The 20,319-nt window shown below is 45.4% G+C and overlaps 1 protein-coding gene across 1 annotated transcript in view; it reads right to left on the minus strand.

Annotated features, from left to right (window-relative positions):
• Positions 1-19,302, minus strand: part of TOMM20 (translocase of outer mitochondrial membrane 20) — a 31,546-nt gene extending 12,244 nt beyond the window's left edge. Inside the window, exons 1-4 of the mRNA XM_088472504.1 lie at positions 19,005-19,302; positions 15,562-15,608; positions 14,101-14,182; positions 11,697-11,839 (exon numbers count right to left, since the gene is read on the minus strand). Coding sequence (XP_088328630.1) covers positions 11,697-11,839; positions 14,101-14,182; positions 15,562-15,608; positions 19,005-19,131 — 399 coding nt within the window. The 5' untranslated portion in view covers positions 19,132-19,302. The remainder of the gene's footprint in view (positions 1-11,696; positions 11,840-14,100; positions 14,183-15,561; positions 15,609-19,004) is intronic.
• Between the last annotated feature and the right edge of the window lie 1,017 nt (positions 19,303-20,319).

The raw sequence follows: 20,319 nt of genomic DNA on the forward strand, positions 1-20,319 counted from the left end.
AAATAAAGTAAAATCATAAAAATAAGCTTGAGTTGCTTAATAGCAGCCCCTCTGTTATAACTGTGATCCAGCTCCTGTCAGACACCAAGGAAAATGGAGTTGCCCTCAGGCTGTGGGCTGGGTATAAGGGGAAGGACGGAGCATCCTGGGAATGAAATAGCTTTGCTGTTGGTGTCCGGTCCTCCAAGTCCCAACTACACCCCATTGTCTCCCTGAAGAAAAAAAAAAAAAAAAAAAAGAAGATATGTTTTTCAAACTTGATAACCCACTAAAGAAGAGATCATCTTCCTTGCAAGAGTTTATTAATACACAAAAGTATATTAAACTTATTATTTTATCCTAGGCCACAATTAGAGCGGAAAAGATGTAAGAGGCCCTAGACTGATGATGGGCCCCACACACTCTGATGATTCCAGCCACAAACTGTTTCTCTTTCACAAAAGTCTGCGGCCAAGACCAGCAGCACTGGAGGAAAGATTTAGGGAAGGCACAGGTTTAACAATCAACAGCCCCCCCCCCCCCCCCCCCCTGCTCATAAGGCATACCGGACAGTGTGCATGCACTACCATACATACGCAGTGCCTAAACTTTGCTATGTGTCCCAGCTACTACTACTCTCCTCTCATTGCACCTCTCCATTGACCAGGACTCTTGTGTACTGTACAGTTCAAAAAAAAGGCAACAAAGTAGGTAGCACATGAATCTCACCCAGTGTCTGCAGCTCTCTGCCCCCTCCCTCCATGTGTTTGTTTCCTTTCTCTCTCCCAGTCTTATTCTAGCAAATTATATATGCTTTTGAATAAATCCAATTTGTGCCTCTGCCAGTCTGTCACTTTCTTTCTCCCCATTCCAACTGTTCCCACTTTTATCCCATCTGACCCCATCATTTACTTTTCTTTTGGGCCAGACCTTCTCCAGCAGTCTTCTACTTCTCCCCTCTTAATTTTTTTTCTATTATCTGCATCTGGATTTTGTAGGAATTGTGCCAACAATTCTTGATGGCAGCACTGCTCTAATATATCTTAATTCCCACTCAAATTATATAGCATTACATTTAGTTGTTTCATATTTGGGTGAAAGATGTAATAGATTGTGTTTTTCTACCACAATTTCTTTATGACTTGCAAAATCAGCCACTTTGTAGATTTACCTGTTGCTTGTGTACCCTTTCTGAGGAGATGAATGACCCAAGCCTCTAGTATCAGATTCTGAAGTCAGCATTGCCCATTTTGGATATGAGATGCACACTATCTGTGCCCTTAATCTTAGATTTTAACACCAGATGAGAGACTTCTTGGTGGTTCCTGACAACCTGCTGACCAATTAAGTACTGTTTTTGATCCCACATAGCTTACAGTTCTAGCGCATAAGTCATCTTGCCGAAAGAACTACCTCTACAGGGGTGCAGTATGAAACCTCAACACTGTCAGAATATTGACAGTCAGCAATGCTTTTTTGCAGAAATTTTGAGTCTAACCCTAATCTGAGCATAAAGCAAACATTGGCTGTTAACATGGCAAATGGCGTCATGCTGAATCAATTCCTCTATGGTGGAGATAAGGCAGACAGACGAATTGGAAAATTGTCCTATGGTCCAAAACCTGAGAAACGTCTTGTGCTGAAGTGCAGACCCAAAAGAAATCACTAATTCCAAACTGGAGGGGGTCCTACACGATACTAGGCATCTATCCCATGACTTTTGGCACTTCAGTGTATTAGCCATTTTCAAATAAGTGCACACTACCTACCCACACGAGCACCTTGAACATAGGTGTCTAACCATCGTAACATATGAGCAGATCAGGCTTTGAAATTAACTTAGTGATCTCCCATTATTGGGAGCAGACTAAAATAGGGTAATATCTCCTTACTGTGCGGACTTAGAAGCAGCTGGTGGACGCAGACCATGTTATAGCTATAGCAACATTGGAAGCAGCAGCGGTGTAACCACTGCAGAAAAAAAAAAAAAAAAAAGGGGGGCATTTCAACTAAATGCAGTAGACACGGGTGGACAGAGGCCGCAGTACAACTGTAGCCACATTTGAAACCACAAAGGAGAACCGCTAATCACATCAGCCTCTACACAATCTGTATGCGGTGCTTGTGTACCAGCAGGCGAGTGTTATTGCCTTTTATTGGGGTGTCCCATAAATTTATCCAAACACATACCATCAACACTTCAATTGTAAAGGACATTAATTACACAGATGATCTATTGTAGTTTGGTTATAGACATTTACCAGAGACAGGGTGGAAATACACACAGATGTAGACCTATGCTCTAGGCGCGCCATAAAGCCCCGCTTACCACACCATGGCTTTTGCGACTAAGCTGCACCAAGCGTCTTTTTCTCAAACTATTCGCACCACTAAAACAAGAAGCCACAAAACTACATTGCAAGCGTACATTGACCAATGAGGCTTGTGGTATTTATACACCTGTGTGCATCCAAGTCGCAAATCTGTGTTAAAAGGGTTCCAATACAAGTGGACAGGAACACATTTTCACCTTTAAACAGGTAACCGGGACCATCATACTTTTAATTCAATATATAAAAGGTGTTAAATCGACAGAGGACTGAAGGATTGAAACTGATTACACACTCAAAAAGTAGACATGTGCAGGATCGGCTCTCCGAGAACTGGACCCACCCGAATTTCGTGTTCCGAGGAGAGATCAGAATCCGGCTCGAGTTTTCCCACCTAACTCGTATCCAAAAACAAGCCATCCTCCCCACTGTTGGTTTCTCGCGGGTTTTGGATTATATATACACAGGTCCCCGCGATTGGAGCCATTTTCTCTCGGCTGTGGAGAGAGAAGCTAGCAGACGTAGTCAGTAAATGTGTGTGTCCAGTCGAGGTCTTGGCCCGAAGGCGGCTGCTGTGTTGTCCATAAAGGGGCTAAGGCTGCAGTATATAAAGGGGGGCTTCCTTCAATTGGTAAAGCAGCTACTGTGTTACTTGTCCTGTCAATTAACTGTGGCTGCTGCTGTGTTGTTGTCCTGTCCATCAGGCTAGGGCTGCAGTCCATAAAGGGGTGTCAATTATGGGTGCTCTCCCCAGTGTAAAAAAAGTACTCTTTTTTTCTATTTTTTTTGTGTGTGCATTAGCAACTTAGCTGTGCTATTATTGTTCGGTGACACTGCCGCAGTTTATCGTCCACATATTTGTGACTCTGAAGCTGGTCTGTCAGCAATCGGCAGCGCTGTTTTGTTGTCCATAAAAAAAGGGGTGCTGTCTGAGTTGTTCATGAAGGGACTGCTGCCTCATTCAGGGGTGCTCTTCCCCAGTGTAAAAAAAAAAAAGTGAAATTAATATCCACAAAAAAAAACCCTGCAGTTTATTGTCCACGTATTGTGACACTAAGTGGTAGCGCAGTCTAATATTCAACTTTTCACTTTTCCTCAATCGTGAATAAATGATTAGTCTACACGCCGATGACAAAACCACAAACTGCTAAATAACATGTGTTATATATAAAACATAATGACATTACTGTAAGTGGCAGCACAGTGTTTTATTCTTTTCTTATTCATAAAAAATCTTGTGATACTATATATAGGTCATTGAAATCGCAGTGTAATATTTTAAATTGGTACAAATTGACGTGTGTGCTGTACCCCACTTCATTCGTGTTTGTGGATATGGAGAATAGGAACCACATACTAGTGCTGGAGCTGCTGCCAGTGCCACCAGTCATGACGATACTAATCCATCTACATTATCTACTAAAGCCATACATGGCTTAAACCAGGGCAACTCAATCAAGAACCAATCTTTTACAGTGGTAAAGAAAAAAAACATGACAGGGAAAGTTAGCTGCAGAAAGACATAAAATTGTCAATATGGATTTCACCATATGAAGTGGCAAGGAAAGGCGAAGGCCTTTAGTTATGACTGGTGGTTCTGCCTCTTATGATGATTTAAGCACAAGTGAACATGCTGACATAGAAATCGAGGATGCTTCTGTGGAAGGGCACCAGGATGAGCAGGATATTTGTGTAGCTGACGCTAATAAGAATGTTGTTGATGAGGATGTTTGTGTAAATCAGGCACCAGTGGAAGAAACAGTTGTTGCCCATGATAAGGAAAAGCCCATTGTCATATCTGGGCACAAGACAAAAAAATACACTACTTATGTGTGGAATTATTTCTACCCAAATCCGGACAACAATTGTCAAGTCATCTGTACCCTTTGTAAAGCCAGAGTTAAGTAGAGGTAGGAACCTTAACCATCTAGGAATCTCCACCCTTTTACGTCATCTGCAGCACATACATCCAAAATGTTTTTGTGTTGACTCATCTGCATCACCAGTGGGTCTTTTGGGAAAGTTCAGTTTTTTTTCGGCAGATGCACTTGCTGGAGAAACTGAAGGAGAAGCCATTGCTGCATCACATGCCACTTGAACTGACAATTTGCTTACCAACAGCTCTTTGCATCTCTTCAGATCTGTGTCCATTGGGACGAAGAACACAACGTGACTTAAATCTTATATCTTAAATCGTGGTTACGTGGATATAACGGCATTTTGGAGACCGCTAATTAAATTTTTTTTTTAATGTCCCTGTACAGGTTGGGAATTGCTTTTCTAGTGAAGTGGAATCTTGATGGGATTTGGTAGCAGGCACACAAGACCTCAATTAACGGTCTAAAACCCACTGAATTATTGGCGGATATTGGACGCACATCTAATACCAGCATAGATGTTATGGTATTATTGATCCGCTTTGCAACTGGGTGACTGCTGTCATACTTGCTCCCCCTTGCAAAGGATTAAAAGTCAATTGTTTTTTAAAGTACTACTAGTAGTCTTCCTGGTTCCCTTCTGGGATGAAAATCCACTCCCAGCAGCAGCAGCTATGCTCAAGGATTCTTCTGGAGCAAGGACTGATGTGAATGAGTAAAATATGTTTTTGTAAATGCCTGCCCTGCTCTCTCATAAATTTGATTCGGAATCAAAAAATGAAATAAAATTTACTACCAATCAACCCTTCCTGTCCCTGCCTTCAACTACATACATACTCCAACTCCCTCAGGCCTCTTGATTAATGAAAACATATGTTTTCTTATATGCCATGTTGAAAGTTGAACTGCCACGTGTTTGTGCCGTCCACTGCTGCCGCTTACCTTAGCCAGCCAGCTAGGTGCAAATTTTGGGCCTAAACCAGATGAAAACAATATTGTGAGCTGTGAGGTGGTCAAAACTGACTGGAAACGAGTGGAAATTAATGTTATTGAGGTTAATACTGTAGGAACAAAAAATAAATGTGATTTTAGCTGTTTTTTTTTTAAAATTTAAAAAAATTGATAAAAAAAAACAAACAGATCCATAACCAAAACAGGCAAGGGGTGGTTTGGCAAAACCAAATCCAGATCCAAAACACGGGGATCGGCGCACATCCCTAACAAAAAGGGTTTGAAATAGGAAAAAATTTGAAAAGCATAAACCTGTTCAACTATACAGTCGTTACATTTAATTTGAGGTGGCTGCCATGTTAGATTCCTAAGAGAGACTCATAGGAATGAATAAAATATTGACTTTCAAAGTCTTACACAGACAGGTCAAGCAAACTACAGCTGGTTGTCAGTTGATAAAATGCTGTTAGGTCTCCAACTCTCACTAGAACTAAACTAGCTTTCACATAGTAAAGTCTAAACTTCTGTAACATGAACTGACATTTAAAGCAATCTTAGGGATTATTTTGGTATCTGAACAGTGGGAAAATATGAGATATGGTAAGAACTTACCCTTGTTACCTCTATTTCTACAAAGTCCATAGGGGACTTTGTAGAAATAGAGATAACAAGGGTAAGTTCTTACCATATCCATATCCATCTTACCATAGGGTTCCCCAGGATACCTTGGGGTATAGGCGATGGCAGCGGACATCGGGCACCTCAGATTAATTTTTCAGCCTCCCAGGATGCACTGGGGTCCCTCTCCTATACCCCGCCCCCGAGCCAAGGCAAATCAGTTACGTAACAAGCCATAGGCCGGAGGAGAAGAAAGAGAGAGAAGAAAGAATGGAACACACAAGAATCACATTCTTACCAGAAGGAGACGGAAAAACCGGTGACCAGAAAAAAGCCCATCTGCTGTATAGGTGCGACAGGGCGGGAGTCCTGTGGAACCCTATGGACTTTGTAGAAATAGAGATAACAAGGGTAAGTTCTTACCATATATTTTCTACTTCAGGGTCCATAGGGTATCCACAGGATACCTTGGGGATGTCCCAAAGCAGTATCCTTTAAAGGTGGGGATGCTGCTGTGCTGAAAGGAGAATCTCCTGCCTGAAGGAAGCATCCTGAGAGGCGAAGGTATCAAATACATAATACCTCACAAAAGGTATGGATAGAAGACCACGTGGCTGCCTTGCAGAGCTGAACAGCAGTCACCGCGACGAGCTGCCCGCGAAGGACCCACAGAGTAGTATGAGCTTTAACAGAGGATGGTACAGGAAGGCCCTCATGAACGTAAGCTACAGAAGTCGCCATGCGAATCCACCCTGCTTAGTGGCAGGCCAACCCTTCTTACGGAAACCATAGAGGACAAACAGAGTCCGACTTTCGAAATGAATTGGTACGGTCAACATAAATCCTTAGAGCACGTACCACATCCAAGGAGGCCTCACCAGCTGAGAGGTCTGGGGAATGAAAGGCCGGCACTATAATTTCCTCAATGCGGAAACTAGCTACCACCTTAGGTAGGAAACCAGGGCGAGTGTGAAGCACCGCCCTGTCCCTATAAAAAAAAAAATATATATCAGAAAGGGAGGGCGACATGAGAGAGCCCCCAAATCTGACACCCTTCTGGCCGAAGCAATGGCCAGCAGAAACACAGTCTTAGCTATAAGCCATTTGAAATCCACTGAGCCCAATGGTTCAAATGGCGGTCCTTGGAGATCCCTCAGGACCACAGCCAAATCCCAAGGAGCCACTGGTGGAACAAAGGGATTCTGAATACGAAGTACACCTTGTATTAAGGTGAGGACATCAGGAAGAGTAGCAATCCTACGCTGAAACCACACAGAGGGCAGAAATTTGCACCTTCAGGGAAGCAAGGCGAAGACAGTGTTCTAAACCCGCCTGAAGGAAAGCCAAAACCCTGGATATCCCAAAACACCTGAGGATCATAGCCTCTAGGGCGACAACATTCAAAAGAAAGTATGCCACACTCGGTGGTAAATTCTTGCAGAAGCAGGCTTCCGAGCTATGAACATGGTGTTAACTACAGAGCTAGAAAAACCCCTGGACCTTAAAAGAGCTGTCTCAACAGCCACGCCGTCAAAGACAGAAGACCCAGGTCCGGGTAACGGCAAGGACTTTGAGACAATAGGTCTGGACGTTGAGGCAACAGCATCGGAGTGTCTATGGAGAGACTCCGAAGATCTGAGTACCAGTGACGTCTGGGCCAAGCTGGAGCTAACAGGAGCGTGCCTCCTTCTTGCTTGAACTTCCGAAGTACTCAAGGCAGAAGGGAGAACAGAGGGAAGAGGTACTCAAACTGAAAGGTCCACCGGACCGACAGAGCATCTACCAGAAGAGCCTCCTCGTCTCTTGTTGTTGACCCGTACACAGTCAGGAGACCATGAGGTTTAACTCTGGAAGGCCCCACTTGTTCACTAGGAATTAAAACACCTCCTGGTGAAGAGACTATTCTCCCCTGGATGCACGTCCTGACGGCTGAAGAAGTCTGCTTCCCAGTTGAGGACTCCTGGTATGAACACTGCCAAAACGGCTAGCAGAGTGCCTTCCGCCCAAGCCAGAATGCGGGACACCTGTGTCAGGGTCGGCTGACTTCTGGTTCCTCCTTGGCGGTTTATGTAAGCCACTGTGGTGGCGTAGTCTGACTAGACTTGCACGGGATTTCCATGAAGAACTAGTATAGCTTGCTGAAGAGCTCTGAATACCGCTCGAAGTACCAATATGTTGATAGGAAGAGCAGATTCTGCTGTCGGCCACCTTCCCTAAAGAGGTGTGGACCTGTCACAGCCCCCCAACCTCGGAGACTGGCGTCTGTCATCAGGAGGACCCAGTCCGAGGTCCAAAAGAGGCGTCCCTTGTTGAGGTGGGACGTCTGTAGCCACCAGACCAGAGACAGCCGTACCTCTGGGGAAAGCACCATTGTCAGTGTCTTTAACCGATGGGGCAACAAATTCCATCTGGAGGAGATCAGCTTCTGCAGAGGTCTGGAGTGAAAACTGGGCATATTCTACCAAGAAAAACTTTGACACCATGAATCCCAGTAACCTCATTGACGAGTGAAGGGACACTCGGCGACTCTGAAGACAAATATGAATCTTTGCCTGTAAAGCAGAGATCTTTCCTCTGTCACAAAGATCCTTTGTTGTCTGTGAGGAACCACTTCCAGTTTATCAGCCAGCCCTGATTCTGCAACACAGATATTGTCTGTTGCAGATGGCCCTGAAGTACCCCCAAAGACCGTGCTAATAGCAGATAGGGTAACAGGCGGACTCCCTGCATCCGCAGGTGGGCTGCCATAACCTTGGTAAACACCCAAGGTGCCGTGGAAAGGCCAAAGGGCAGTACCTGAAACTGGAAATGTTGATTAACCACTGTGAACCTGAGGAACCGCTGGTGAGCTAAAGCAACTAGGACATGCAGGTAGGCATTCTGAATGTCCAAGGATACCATAAAATCCCCAGGCTCCATAGCCAATATGATGGAACGCAGGGACCCTCAAAGACTTGTTGAGGTACTTGAGTTAGAGAATAGGCCATTAGGAGCCACTGGGTGTCAGAAACAGAGAGGGGTTGGATGTAAAAACCCTGTTCCTCTCAGAGGAAACGAAACAGGCACTATAACTCCCACTTGGAGCATAGAGTGCCCTACGTTCTGGAATTCCAGGGCCTTGTCTTGAACTGACTGAAGGTCTGTGGTGAAAAACCGTCTGGGAGACCTTCTGCGTAAGGAGAGGGCGTACCTGTTAGAGACCCCTTCTCCTACCCAAGTGTCTGTAGTAGTCTGATACCAGCACTGGGCGAACTGAAGAAGTCGGCCTCCCACCCTGGGGTCCCCCAGGAGGAGGCCCGTCCCATCAGGACTGTTCTCTGGACTTACCCTGGGCCCAACAGGACCAAAAGGACAAAGTCCCAGACCCTGAAGGAACTTGGGCCGATGGCAGACATGCGGATTTAGCTGCTGCCAAAGTGCTCACAATTTTTTCCCAGATCAGGGCCAAAGAGAACCTCACCATTAAAGAGTAAGCATTCCAACCCTTTCTTGGAGTCTTCATCAGCTCTCCATAAGCGCCACCACTGCTGCCGAGGAACTTCTAGAAGTGAGGAGACCTATAACCAAGGCTGTCTCATTAACATATATGGATCCAAGGCATCTGCCCACTGTTCCATTCTCTGGCTACCCAGCTTAGACATAGCTGGTCTGGAAGCCCCCTCCTGTAAGGGAGTATATGGACTTCCAACAAAAGTACCACGCAGCATTCGAGAGAACATAGGCAAGGTTGCAGTACTCACTAAGCATGTAATGAACTACAGGAATGGATAACCACCAGCTAACATTCCTGTGATATCACTGACGAAGGGAATTCCACAGAATACCCCTTACACACAAAAGTTTTGCGCCCGCAAAACCTCGCATTTGTGAAAATGTCTCGCTTTGGCGAAAAAGCATCGCGCAGGCGAATCCCAGACCGCCTACCTAGCATGGCATACACGCGAGACTTCATCGCCGAAGCGAAGAGTAGGCGAAAGGGCACTATGCGGATTTCGCCTAAAGCGTGCCCCATGTTGGCTGAAGGGAAATCCCTGCAACATGGACTGGAGGTAGTAGTCAATATCTCTGTACAAAGGTAGAGAGAAAGACACTACTGTGAACACTGCGTGAACTACCAGGGAGGGAAATTAGCTGTTTCTCCTCACGTACCTGCCTCGTAACAGGTAGAGTGGAGCAGCAGGGTGTACGTCATATCTGCAGGCACAACCGCATGGTAATAGCACTCAGCATGCACTGGGTATAATGCGACCACATAGCATATACATACATATATACACATTATAGTAGTAAAGCAAAATACTAGTCCTGTCTGATGCTTGTCAAGCCGTAGGAACTTGCATAAATATGGCAGAGTGCAATACCAATTCTCACAAATACATACTTTATATAAAATGTGAGAAACCCTCAGTGTTCACATCACCCTCTGCTAACAGTACTAAGCATGTGGTACGTTTTAGCTGAGGAGAATAATCACGTTCACTCTCAGACATGATGAGTGTAAACGATGTGTATGTGATGCACCACACAGAAAAACACTTAATTTTAACTGTGAGGCAATAAGCACCCTGCAGCACCGCACAGGAGAGAAAGACAGGGATAGTAAAATGGCTGACAGTCAGAAGTGAAGTACAGTCAGACAGCGCTAGGATATAGTCACATACAGTGCAGAAATAAATAACCTGCACTACAAGCACTATGATCAACTACGCAGACACAGAGCCTGGTAGGAAACAGTGCTGCATACACTGACCTCAGCAGAGGAGAGGTATGCGGGGGACCCGGACCGCGATGCTCCCTGTATCAGAATCCAGCAGCGTTCGCCACTTTTATAAAATGGCCGCCGAGGAGCTGATAGGAGACCTGGGGGAGGAACGCCGCCACAGCCTACCAGACCGCTGTGGAAAGGCACTGTGCAGCAGGGGAGGAGCCGCCTGTGAGACAGGGAAAGCACACACCCCTGGCATGCTATTAACCCCTGGGACGCTGGAGCATTTTCCATACTGCTGCAGCCCGCTGTCCCTGGTGGTCTAGTAGAAGCAGAGGATCAGTACCTTAGCTCCATGCGCAGCCTGTCCCCAGGGAGCACCCTGCCTACAGACAAATAATGCTGAGAAACGGCGGTAACCCACCGTGGGTTCCCGCCGCTTACCTGAATCCCCGCGAATCCGGCCACAGACTGGAATACCGGGGTCCCCGCTAGCTGCTGGCGTTCTGGCCCAGCGGGGTGAAGGAGCGGCAGCATGGACCTCTAATTAGCTTGTCCATGTTGCCCGCTCATATCATCGCAGCAAAAGCTGCTGGAAGAAACTTCAGGGGCTGTCCAACAGCCCCCCTCTGAAGAAGTGATCTGACTCCGAGCCGGGCACCTACGAAACTGATTTGCCTTGGCTCAGGAGCGGGGTATAGGAGAGGGTCCCCAGTGCATCCTGGGAGGCTGAAAAATTAACTGAGGTGCCCGATGTCTGCCGCCGTCGCCTATACCCCAAGGTATCCTTCGGATACCCTATGGACACTGAAGTAGGAAAAGATTCTGCAACCCATATCACAATTAAATGACCCAAAGTTAAATGCTCAGATTCAGTGTACATAAGTTATAATTCCAGAACACAACGTCAGCTATGCATAATAGTCACCAGTTGAAGTTGGTAAATTTCTACACAGGAACTGTCCAGGGTTTACACAAAGTCCAGGTTAATAGCCAATAAGGAAGTATTTTTTCCTTAATATTCTAAAAACCCCAAACTGCAAAATGGTTCCACTTGTGTGAAAAAATATTTTGGGCCTTTACTTAATTAAAACCAAAATATCTGGTAGCAGCCCACATGTAACTACAGCATCTCAGTCAGATTCCAAAACTGTTATTTTAGCACAACCATTACATTGCATACATTATGAGATAATAATTTAGAAGAAAGATATATGCAGAGCAATATGCTTTTACCTGGCTAATGGTTGGTAGTTTAGTCAGGAGCATCTGAAAAACTTGTGGTGGAAGAGTTTGCTGCAAAACTTGAAGAAGCTGTTGAGGTTGTCCGCAAACAGCAATGGCATTTGTTAAGTGATCAACACCTTTTTCAAAATCACCTGTGGACAGAAAAAATTATATATATAAACTTTTTTTATTAAAAGTCAAAATCTTTATGTCCATTTTCAAGCTACAAATTAATTTCTGGTCATGGAAATGTAATACAAAGCGTTAAGATCCAAAGTTCTCCGTTACATAAACAGTGTTGTCTGTTCTGTAGTTGCGTATGATGGTACCTATGTAAAACATGTTTTTACAGCAGTTGTGACGTATTTCTTTTGATTACTCGTATAAACTTTGTGCAAAGACTGTTTAAAGTTCAGTATTCGTTTTTAAATTCGTGAAAGAAAGTTGTTCTTTTTACAATATAGCATCTATCCATCTATTACACTGTATAACAAATTAATACTTTTGTTTCCTTTCTAAAAATAGTCATACATTACTAATGACGTCAAGAAAAACTAAAATGATTTCAGAATGTTTTTAATAGCTCTATTTTTTGAGCTACACTACTTGCACTATACTGTATGTACATTAGTAATATAGTCACAGTGAAACACTATTTTACAATAATCTGATATTTTCTTGATAGAAAATAAATAACAGTTGTTTTAATTCAATCAACCACAAATAAGAACACAAAACAAAACATACATACACAATACGAAACAAACATACAGCATACGAAGTACTATCTAATATAGTGGCCTATTCATGGGGGTGCTTCCTCTTTGCTTGTCGCTTGTACTCCTCTTCTGGGGCATCTCTTGTCACTGTCCAACAGTAGTGATCACATACCCTGATAGCTTTGTTCCATTGCTGAAATGTCTTGGTGGAATTGCTCACTATGCTTGTCACTCAGTGCACCAGTGTTATCTTTTCTGGGTAATCCCATGAATCGCATATATTTGAATAGGGGAGGGGACAAATAACTGATTCATTTAATTGGGTCATTAGGCCCCGCCCCCTCTGCACGGAATGCAGATTGCTGGTAAGATTCTCTCCATTCTGCCCACTTCACTAGGATTACCCCTACATCATCATATATCTCGCAACTCAGAGATGAGAGTTTTAAATGTCATATTCATTCTTTGCATGCTAAAATCAATTAGAAATAACTATTTTCACATCGGAAACATTTTCATTGTTGTGCAGTGTTATTGAACATTTTTAGAGAATGCAATGGGTACAATTCAAGTCAACACGATGTGAATAGTGCCGGCAAGGAGTTCCCCAGAGCTATTCAATTCACCGAGCTGTTAAGTTTGACTAGAGCAGAGATTGACAAATTTTTCTAAAATCTAGGAGCCAGACCACCGTCCTCCCAAAAAAAATTACAGCAGCAAGTGAGGAACACAGCTGTGTGCTATGCAACTGTTATACACACTGTACTACAAAATGTACGCAGTTGAATGGATATAGTAAAATGGAGGCCTCCTCACTGCTCTGCACAGCTCCCCCAGGGCCACATTCCTAAGCACCTACCCCCAGGCAACCAACCTCCACAGCCACACTACTGAGGGGGTACCCCCAGGCAACCAACGCTCTGCAGCGACATTGCTGTGCAGCTTCCCCCCGGGCAAACAACCCCCGCCTGGAGTTAGGATAAAGCAGACAGCCGGGACGTACAGGAGGATAAGCACTGACTGGGACAGACAGCAGGAGTCACAGCAGGCCCAGGATGGATAGGATGAGTCAGCGCAGGCCCAGGACAGAGAGGAGGAGTCAGTGCAGGATGGGATGTACAGGAGAAGCCAGCACAGGCCAGGAAGGACAGACACAGCAGTCACCGCATGCGACTCTGCACATCCACTCCTGTGCATGAGATGACCGCTGCAATACTAGAGACAATAAACTGCACTGGGGCTGACGAGAGTCTGCTTCCACCCTCCCTGCAAAATCTAGTCGCCATGGTGACCTGGCCCCCAGGATTTGTCAAGCCCTGGACTAGAGGATTTCTGCTTGCACCCTCCCGTTTTAAGTGCCGGCAGTGATGCGGTTTTCAGAATTAGCGCAGCGCTAACAGCATCGGGCCAACACTTAAGTCGGAGAATGCCAGTTAGCGCAAATAAACAGACGTGGTAACAGGTATCTCCTAAGTGCAGGGCGCGATGGGGACAATTGAATAGTTCCGGGAACTCCTTCCAGGTGCTATTCACATTATGCTGAATTGAATCGTCCCAATGCTAATAAAGAGGGCCCATTTTACTTCTAAAATAAGAAAGCCACTTTTTGCATGGCCTTGCCTTTCATTTATTAAATTGTATTTTTTTTAATTCAAAATACACAAGAAGAACTTGAGAATAAGATAAGTTACAACCTTGTGCTAGCAACTCCTCCCCAAGCTGAATTTCTTCAAGGAAAAACTTTTGGACAGCCTCAGCATCTTTAAGATCAGGAAGCTAAAGAGAAATTAAAATGCAAAATGAGTCCATGAAGGAAAATATTCTATATTCATACAAAGAAAAGCCTGCAATACAGTAAAACTATTATGGTGTACCACAAAGACATGGTGGTTAGCATTGCTGTCTCACAGCACCGGTGGCATGGGTTAGATTCCATTCAGTACCCCATCTGGGTGGAGTTTGTATGCTCTCCACCTGTTTGTGTTGGTTTCCTCCCACACTCCAAAATCTTACTGATACCACTTCCAGACATAAAGTCCATGCTTCAACCTGGCTCGGACAAGGGACACCGATCACAGGTTGAAGCCGGGCTACCCCTTTCACACATGGGTTACGACTCTGGTTATTCCAGGGTCGTCACCCTTCACACCGGACCAGAGTCTTGAAGTGACCCAGGTCCTTCCGTCAGGCAGCAGTGGACGCCTGGAGATTGTCATCTCCAAGCGCTATATAGCTGGGCAATCTGAGCCTTCTAGACATGAACCCAGTTATGCCATTCTGACTAGAGGTGACCCGGGAATAACCCTGCTATCGAGCAGGGTCGCAGACCCGGGACTCTAGCCGGAGTCGGCCCCGATCACACAATCTATACCCGAGACTGTGCAAAACCTGGGTATTTAGGCTGTGTGTGAAAGGGGTATAATAGGGAAATTGGCTACTGACTAAAATGAACTCTAGTGTTCATGTCTTTGGAAATTTATACTGTGAGCTCCAATGGGGAAGGCACCGATTTAAAACACATTCTCTATACAGCATTGTGTACTATGATGACAGTATAATTAAACATTCATAACATTCTGTGCAGCAATATTAGGGTTGTTATGACTCAAATCACCCTTACAGTATTTGACCATAACATTAAAGTTAAAATTTAGGCAGTAGCATAGGTACAGAGTCAATAGATACTGGGCATAAAAATAATGTTGGTGACCTGAAGCAACCCAACATTTGCACTATTCAAACACATGGGCAATTTACTCTTTGAATTAGTGTTCCCGCTAGGCTGTTTCATCAGGGCGCCCCTCTGAAACTGCCTTCCAACCCAAGGGTTGCAGTGTACTGCCGGGGGGAGTTCCAGTGAAAATCACTGGCAAGTGAGTATCTTTTCACACTGCAGGGTGAGCTTGGGGGCAGCCCAGCATCTTTGTGAGTGCTGAACACGCCCCCTACAGTGATAAAAAGGGGGTGTATCTCAAGGACACACCCACTTTTCTAGGGACCATGCGCGACGTGAACTTCGGCGAGAGCCGTCCGACCTAGAATTAACACTTATTTTATCAGAACTGTCTTTTAATCACTAAAATCACATAAAATAAAATTAACAGGGTTATACCAAGAGTACATACTCCAATACCATTGTATGAATGCTTACTTACCCTTGGCTGACCAGATCTCTCTTTAGCAAGCTTCTGTTTTCTCCTCTCTGCAAAAAAACCAAGAAAATACTGACAAAATGAATAAATACCTAAACAAAATAAAACAAAAACAGTTAAGTATCAAAATAATCATAGAAGCACTACCAGGTAAGGTAGAGAAAAAAAAATAAAATAAAAAATTCCCTCCTTTTCCAGGAGCTCAATATTCCCTGAGCCCAATATTTCCTGGGGCTCAGCTGTTCATCTCACACCTGAAAGCTATGTTATGAGGCCCTTGGAAGGACAAAAAAGCTGACAAATGAGAATCAGCAGTTACCTGCAGCTCACATCCATCTTAGAAGACATTTTTAAATCAGTGCACAACAAAAACTGCAGGTGCTGGGGAAAATGGAAAACAGTTTCAGCATACAGTTCATACCTTGGCTTTGGGAAGCAGTAGGCTATTTGAAAATACATCAATGTACTGAGAAGGGATACGTTGAAAATGGCTGAGGACTGGATCCCAGGTGTCGTTATACTGACTCCCGGCATAACGACCACCGCCATCCCGAACGAAGAGGCTGCGGGTAAGTATTAGCTTATCCCAGGGATAGGCAGGTTAGGTTTAGGAGCCTCCCCGGGTGGTTTAGAGTTAGGCGCCCCCCGGGAAGGGTTAGTGTGCGGGAAGGGGTGGTTAGGGTTAGGCAACACTGGGGGGAGGTTAGGCACCCCACGGGAGGGTTAGGCTTAGGGTACGGGAAGGGCAGGATTAGGGACCACTGAGGGGAAGTTAGGGTTAGGCACCACCAAGGGAGGGTTAGGATACTTACCGGCCCCTGTCAGGATACTTCACCATCTGGATTCCAGCGTCGATATTTTATCCCCAGGAGTCCATCCATCGGCAAATCATACCAAACCCACTGAGATTGCTGCTTTAATATATTTATATGACAACTTTAAAGTGCACCAAAATTTTAGTTGCTTTTTTTTTTCTCTAATATTCACTCAGTGGTCACTAGATTAGAAGCACATACATGTTCATGCAAATATCTAGTCAGCAACACAATGCATAAAAGCATGCAGACATGGTTATCAGATGTCGAGATCATAAACAAAATGGGGGAAGGAATATGGTCTGACACACTTCATCTCTTTGATATAAGTCTCCTGATGGGTCAAAACCAGTCAATGTTCAACAGTACAGGTACATATAGTGGTGTCCTAACTCGTCTTTGCCGCATTCGCGCCAAACAGCCCATCTCGGTGAACTTGTTCCCATCAGACACTGCTAGCACCAGGCTTTTCTTTTGCTGGAAATGTGTGTATGTGCGACTTTAGTCTCAAACAGCATGAAAAATGCTACAATACAGCGGCCACAGCTTTTTTCCACGCCAAGTTCCGTTTACAGTCTCAGTCACACACAAATATCAAATTAATCAGCAGTCTCCTGGTGCATCCTAGTCGCATCGCGACTTAAGGTGCATATCCACTACACGAGAAAAATGAGCGAACGATTACGATATCATTCAATCGTTCATTAATCGTGCAGTGAATATGCTGGCAATGACAAGCGATGTGCGCTCCCGCTGGTCGCTGCCGGCATCTGTCATCATCTGAACATGCAGGCCAACCTAAGGCGAGCTCAGGGAGGACAGAAACCTCCCATGGAGCAGGTTGTACATGTTCAGGGATGAGGGAGGGTGCCTGCACTGTATCGTTCAGTGTGGGCACAATATCCACTGCACAGTATGATGAACGATTATGATGTTGTAATCATACAGTCGTTCTACACTCGTTTAGTGGATATGCACCTTTAGAGGCATTTTCAGCATAAAGATATGCCCGATGCTAGTGGAGTTGCACGGGACCTGGCAGCTCACTCACACCAGGTATATCACACTGCATGGCATAGTATTGAGGCTACATGAGCACGGACAACCAGAGATAACCAGAGGATTTGTATTGATGAACTAGATTATATTGAATGCCTTCAGCATATTTACTTATCCTCTTTGAGGTGATGTATCAAACCTTGGAGAGAAATATAGTACCAATCAGCGCGTGTCATTTTTTAAACACAGCAGTTAGGAACTGGTTGGTTCGTGCTTTCTCTCTGCAAGGTTTGATACATCTTCCCCTGAGTAATTTATGTATTTAGCGTTCCCACTAGGCTGTTTCAGCGAGGTGCTGCGCCCTGCCCTCTTTCTGGAGGGAAAAAAGCACCCTGCCCTGTCCGCGCAGCACACCATTAAGATAGCCTGCGGGTGCCGTCTTCACCCGCGGGTCGCAATGTCCCGCGGGTGGGGAAATGTGCGGTGACCCAGTCACCGCCGGTGAATAGACGCTGGGCGCATGCCCCCAGCATCTATTCTACCTGCCAGCAGCGCTTCTGGGCTGCCCGGCGTATCCGTAAGTGCCGGGCACGCCCCAAAGAGTGACGAAAAGGTGACACGTCTTATAGACACGCCCCCTTTTCAATGGCCATGCCCCCTTTTCGGGAGTGCGCCGTAGGCCCTCTCTAGCTCCGGCGCCCTGCCTTCCGCCGGAGCTAGAGTGAACACTATGTATTGGCACTGAGTAAAAGACTCAATACACTGCAATCAGAAACAATGAACTAATTAATCATTCACAATGTAAAAGGCAACATTCTTTTCACCATTTGGTAAAAAATATGCATTGAAAGCAGTGGGCGAAGTGGGGGCGGTATGACATACCGCCACTTCCCAGCCCCACTTCATTATAGCTGCACTACTGTAGCAACCAAGAAGACCCTATGTTCCCAGCAGCTCCATTCCAGCAGCAGAGGACAAGTCAGAGGCAATTAGAGAGAGGGGAGGGTGTGAGAGGGGGAATAGAAAAGGACAGACAAATGGAAGCAGGCAGTTAGTGTTGTGGAGGGTGAAAGAGAGAGGGAATCAGTAAGAAGGGCAGGGTGTGAGAGAGGGGTGCAGGCAGGGAGAAGTGTGGGGTGAGAAGTACAATGAGGTGATATGGAAGCAGAGACCGAACGGGGGGGGGGGGGGGGATTCAATTTCCATACCCCCATACTCCATAACCCCCACCTCTAAATTCCCACTTTGAGCACTGATTGAAAGTATAATTATGTAGTCTATAGCACAACATATCGGTATAATGATTCAAGTTAAATATTACCCATTATCCATACCATGAGTTTATGTACTAAAATAAAATGACTAACCTGATCCACAATTCTAAAAAGGAAATTAAAAATGAATGACCCTAGGTAATCAACATGTAATAGCTACCCTACTGTCATACATACTGTATATACATTATGCCTGTCAGGTTACCCCACACTGTACCCACATGGTCAGCATGCTGCTGGCACATGCGGTATGTACTGCACGCTGCGACGCTCCTCGTGTTGCCACCACTGCCAGCAGCAGCCATGTTACCCACCTACGGACACCCAGTGACCGGCATTACAGAGAGAGGGCGCTTACTTTCTCGCAGTCTGTTCTTGAAGTTGGGATCACTCCTCCTTTTCTTATCGAAATAATAGCAGTAACCTAGGAACAGGGCGCCGCACACACCGGCTGCTATAGCGCTGGTCTTCCCCACCACCACCATCCTGCCTCCGTCACACACACAGTCTGCCTCAGTGATTACAGGTTATTCCGCCCCAGCCTGTGCTTTCCTTCTGCAGTCACCCTTGGTGAGAAGAGGGCAGTCTCCCACTGATGACGTGCTCACTAGCGACGATAGTCTTTTTTTTTTTTTTTTTTTCTCATCACCAAACCCGATGAAGGGTGACGTACATTTGTCGGGCGGAGCCAGCTTTATTACTCCCTATAATATAAGGTACGGAGAGGACATCGAAAGAAAACATCGGTAGTACCGATGTTATAACATTGGTCACTAAACATTGTTTAGTCCTAAACATTGGTTCTGGATCCGATGTTAACCGATGTTTCTTCCTTTTTAAGCAAACTGGCTTCTTAAACATATAATACACTAATAAACTTCTGAAAACATCCTTTTGTTATGTTTATTTCATGGAGGCTTACAGTATATAGCAGTATTAGATGTATTAGTGAAAAGCCCTTTATCAGTGATAAAAGCGCTTTTCCCTGCTTTCTCCTAATTAATAGAAAGGGTTACTGTGGAGAAATGAGGTGCCCACGATCAGTATACACATCACTTTCCCATACTAGTGGGGAGAGCAATTCATAGAAGCTTCTAATTTTTTTTCTCCATCTCAGGATTGCGTAATCTGCACACTTACCTATATTTGGCTGGGGCGGTTTAGGCAGGCAGAGCGGGGGGCGTGCCGACGCGTCATTGTGGCCCTGTCCCCCCGTTTCATAATGCTGATATTACCGGCATTATAAAGCAGGGGGCGGGGCTACGATGACGCAAATCGCACCCCCCAGACCGCCCACTTTCACGGCGATCGCGGGGGGCGGCCGTCATTCTGGGGGGCTCTCATACTCTTGCTGGGAGCGGCACCCATTTTTCAGGAGGCTCCCGGCAGTCCCGGGAGAGTAGGCAAGTATATATCTGCTATGTGGGGGGAGAAGAGCAGGGCAGACAGCTGTCTCCAGCCTCTTCCCACCGTCCACTTTTCTAATGCCAGCCAATCAGTGGAACCACAAGGACAAAGTGGCAGGCAAAAAAAACTGAACTGCCTGCTCACTAGGTGACCAGGACATGTTCTCACCCCTACTGCTTTCACTCCCCCACAGCCACCGCTGCTCCTGACATGTTCTCACCCCCACTGCTGTCACCCATCCCCCCCCAAAACCACAGCCAGGGCCG

The sequence above is a fragment of the Taudactylus pleione genome, unplaced genomic scaffold (genome assembly GCF_031769625.1).
Source record: "Taudactylus pleione unplaced genomic scaffold, aTauple2 ptg000125l, whole genome shotgun sequence".
Classification (NCBI taxonomy): domain Eukaryota; kingdom Metazoa; phylum Chordata; class Amphibia; order Anura; family Myobatrachidae; genus Taudactylus; species Taudactylus pleione.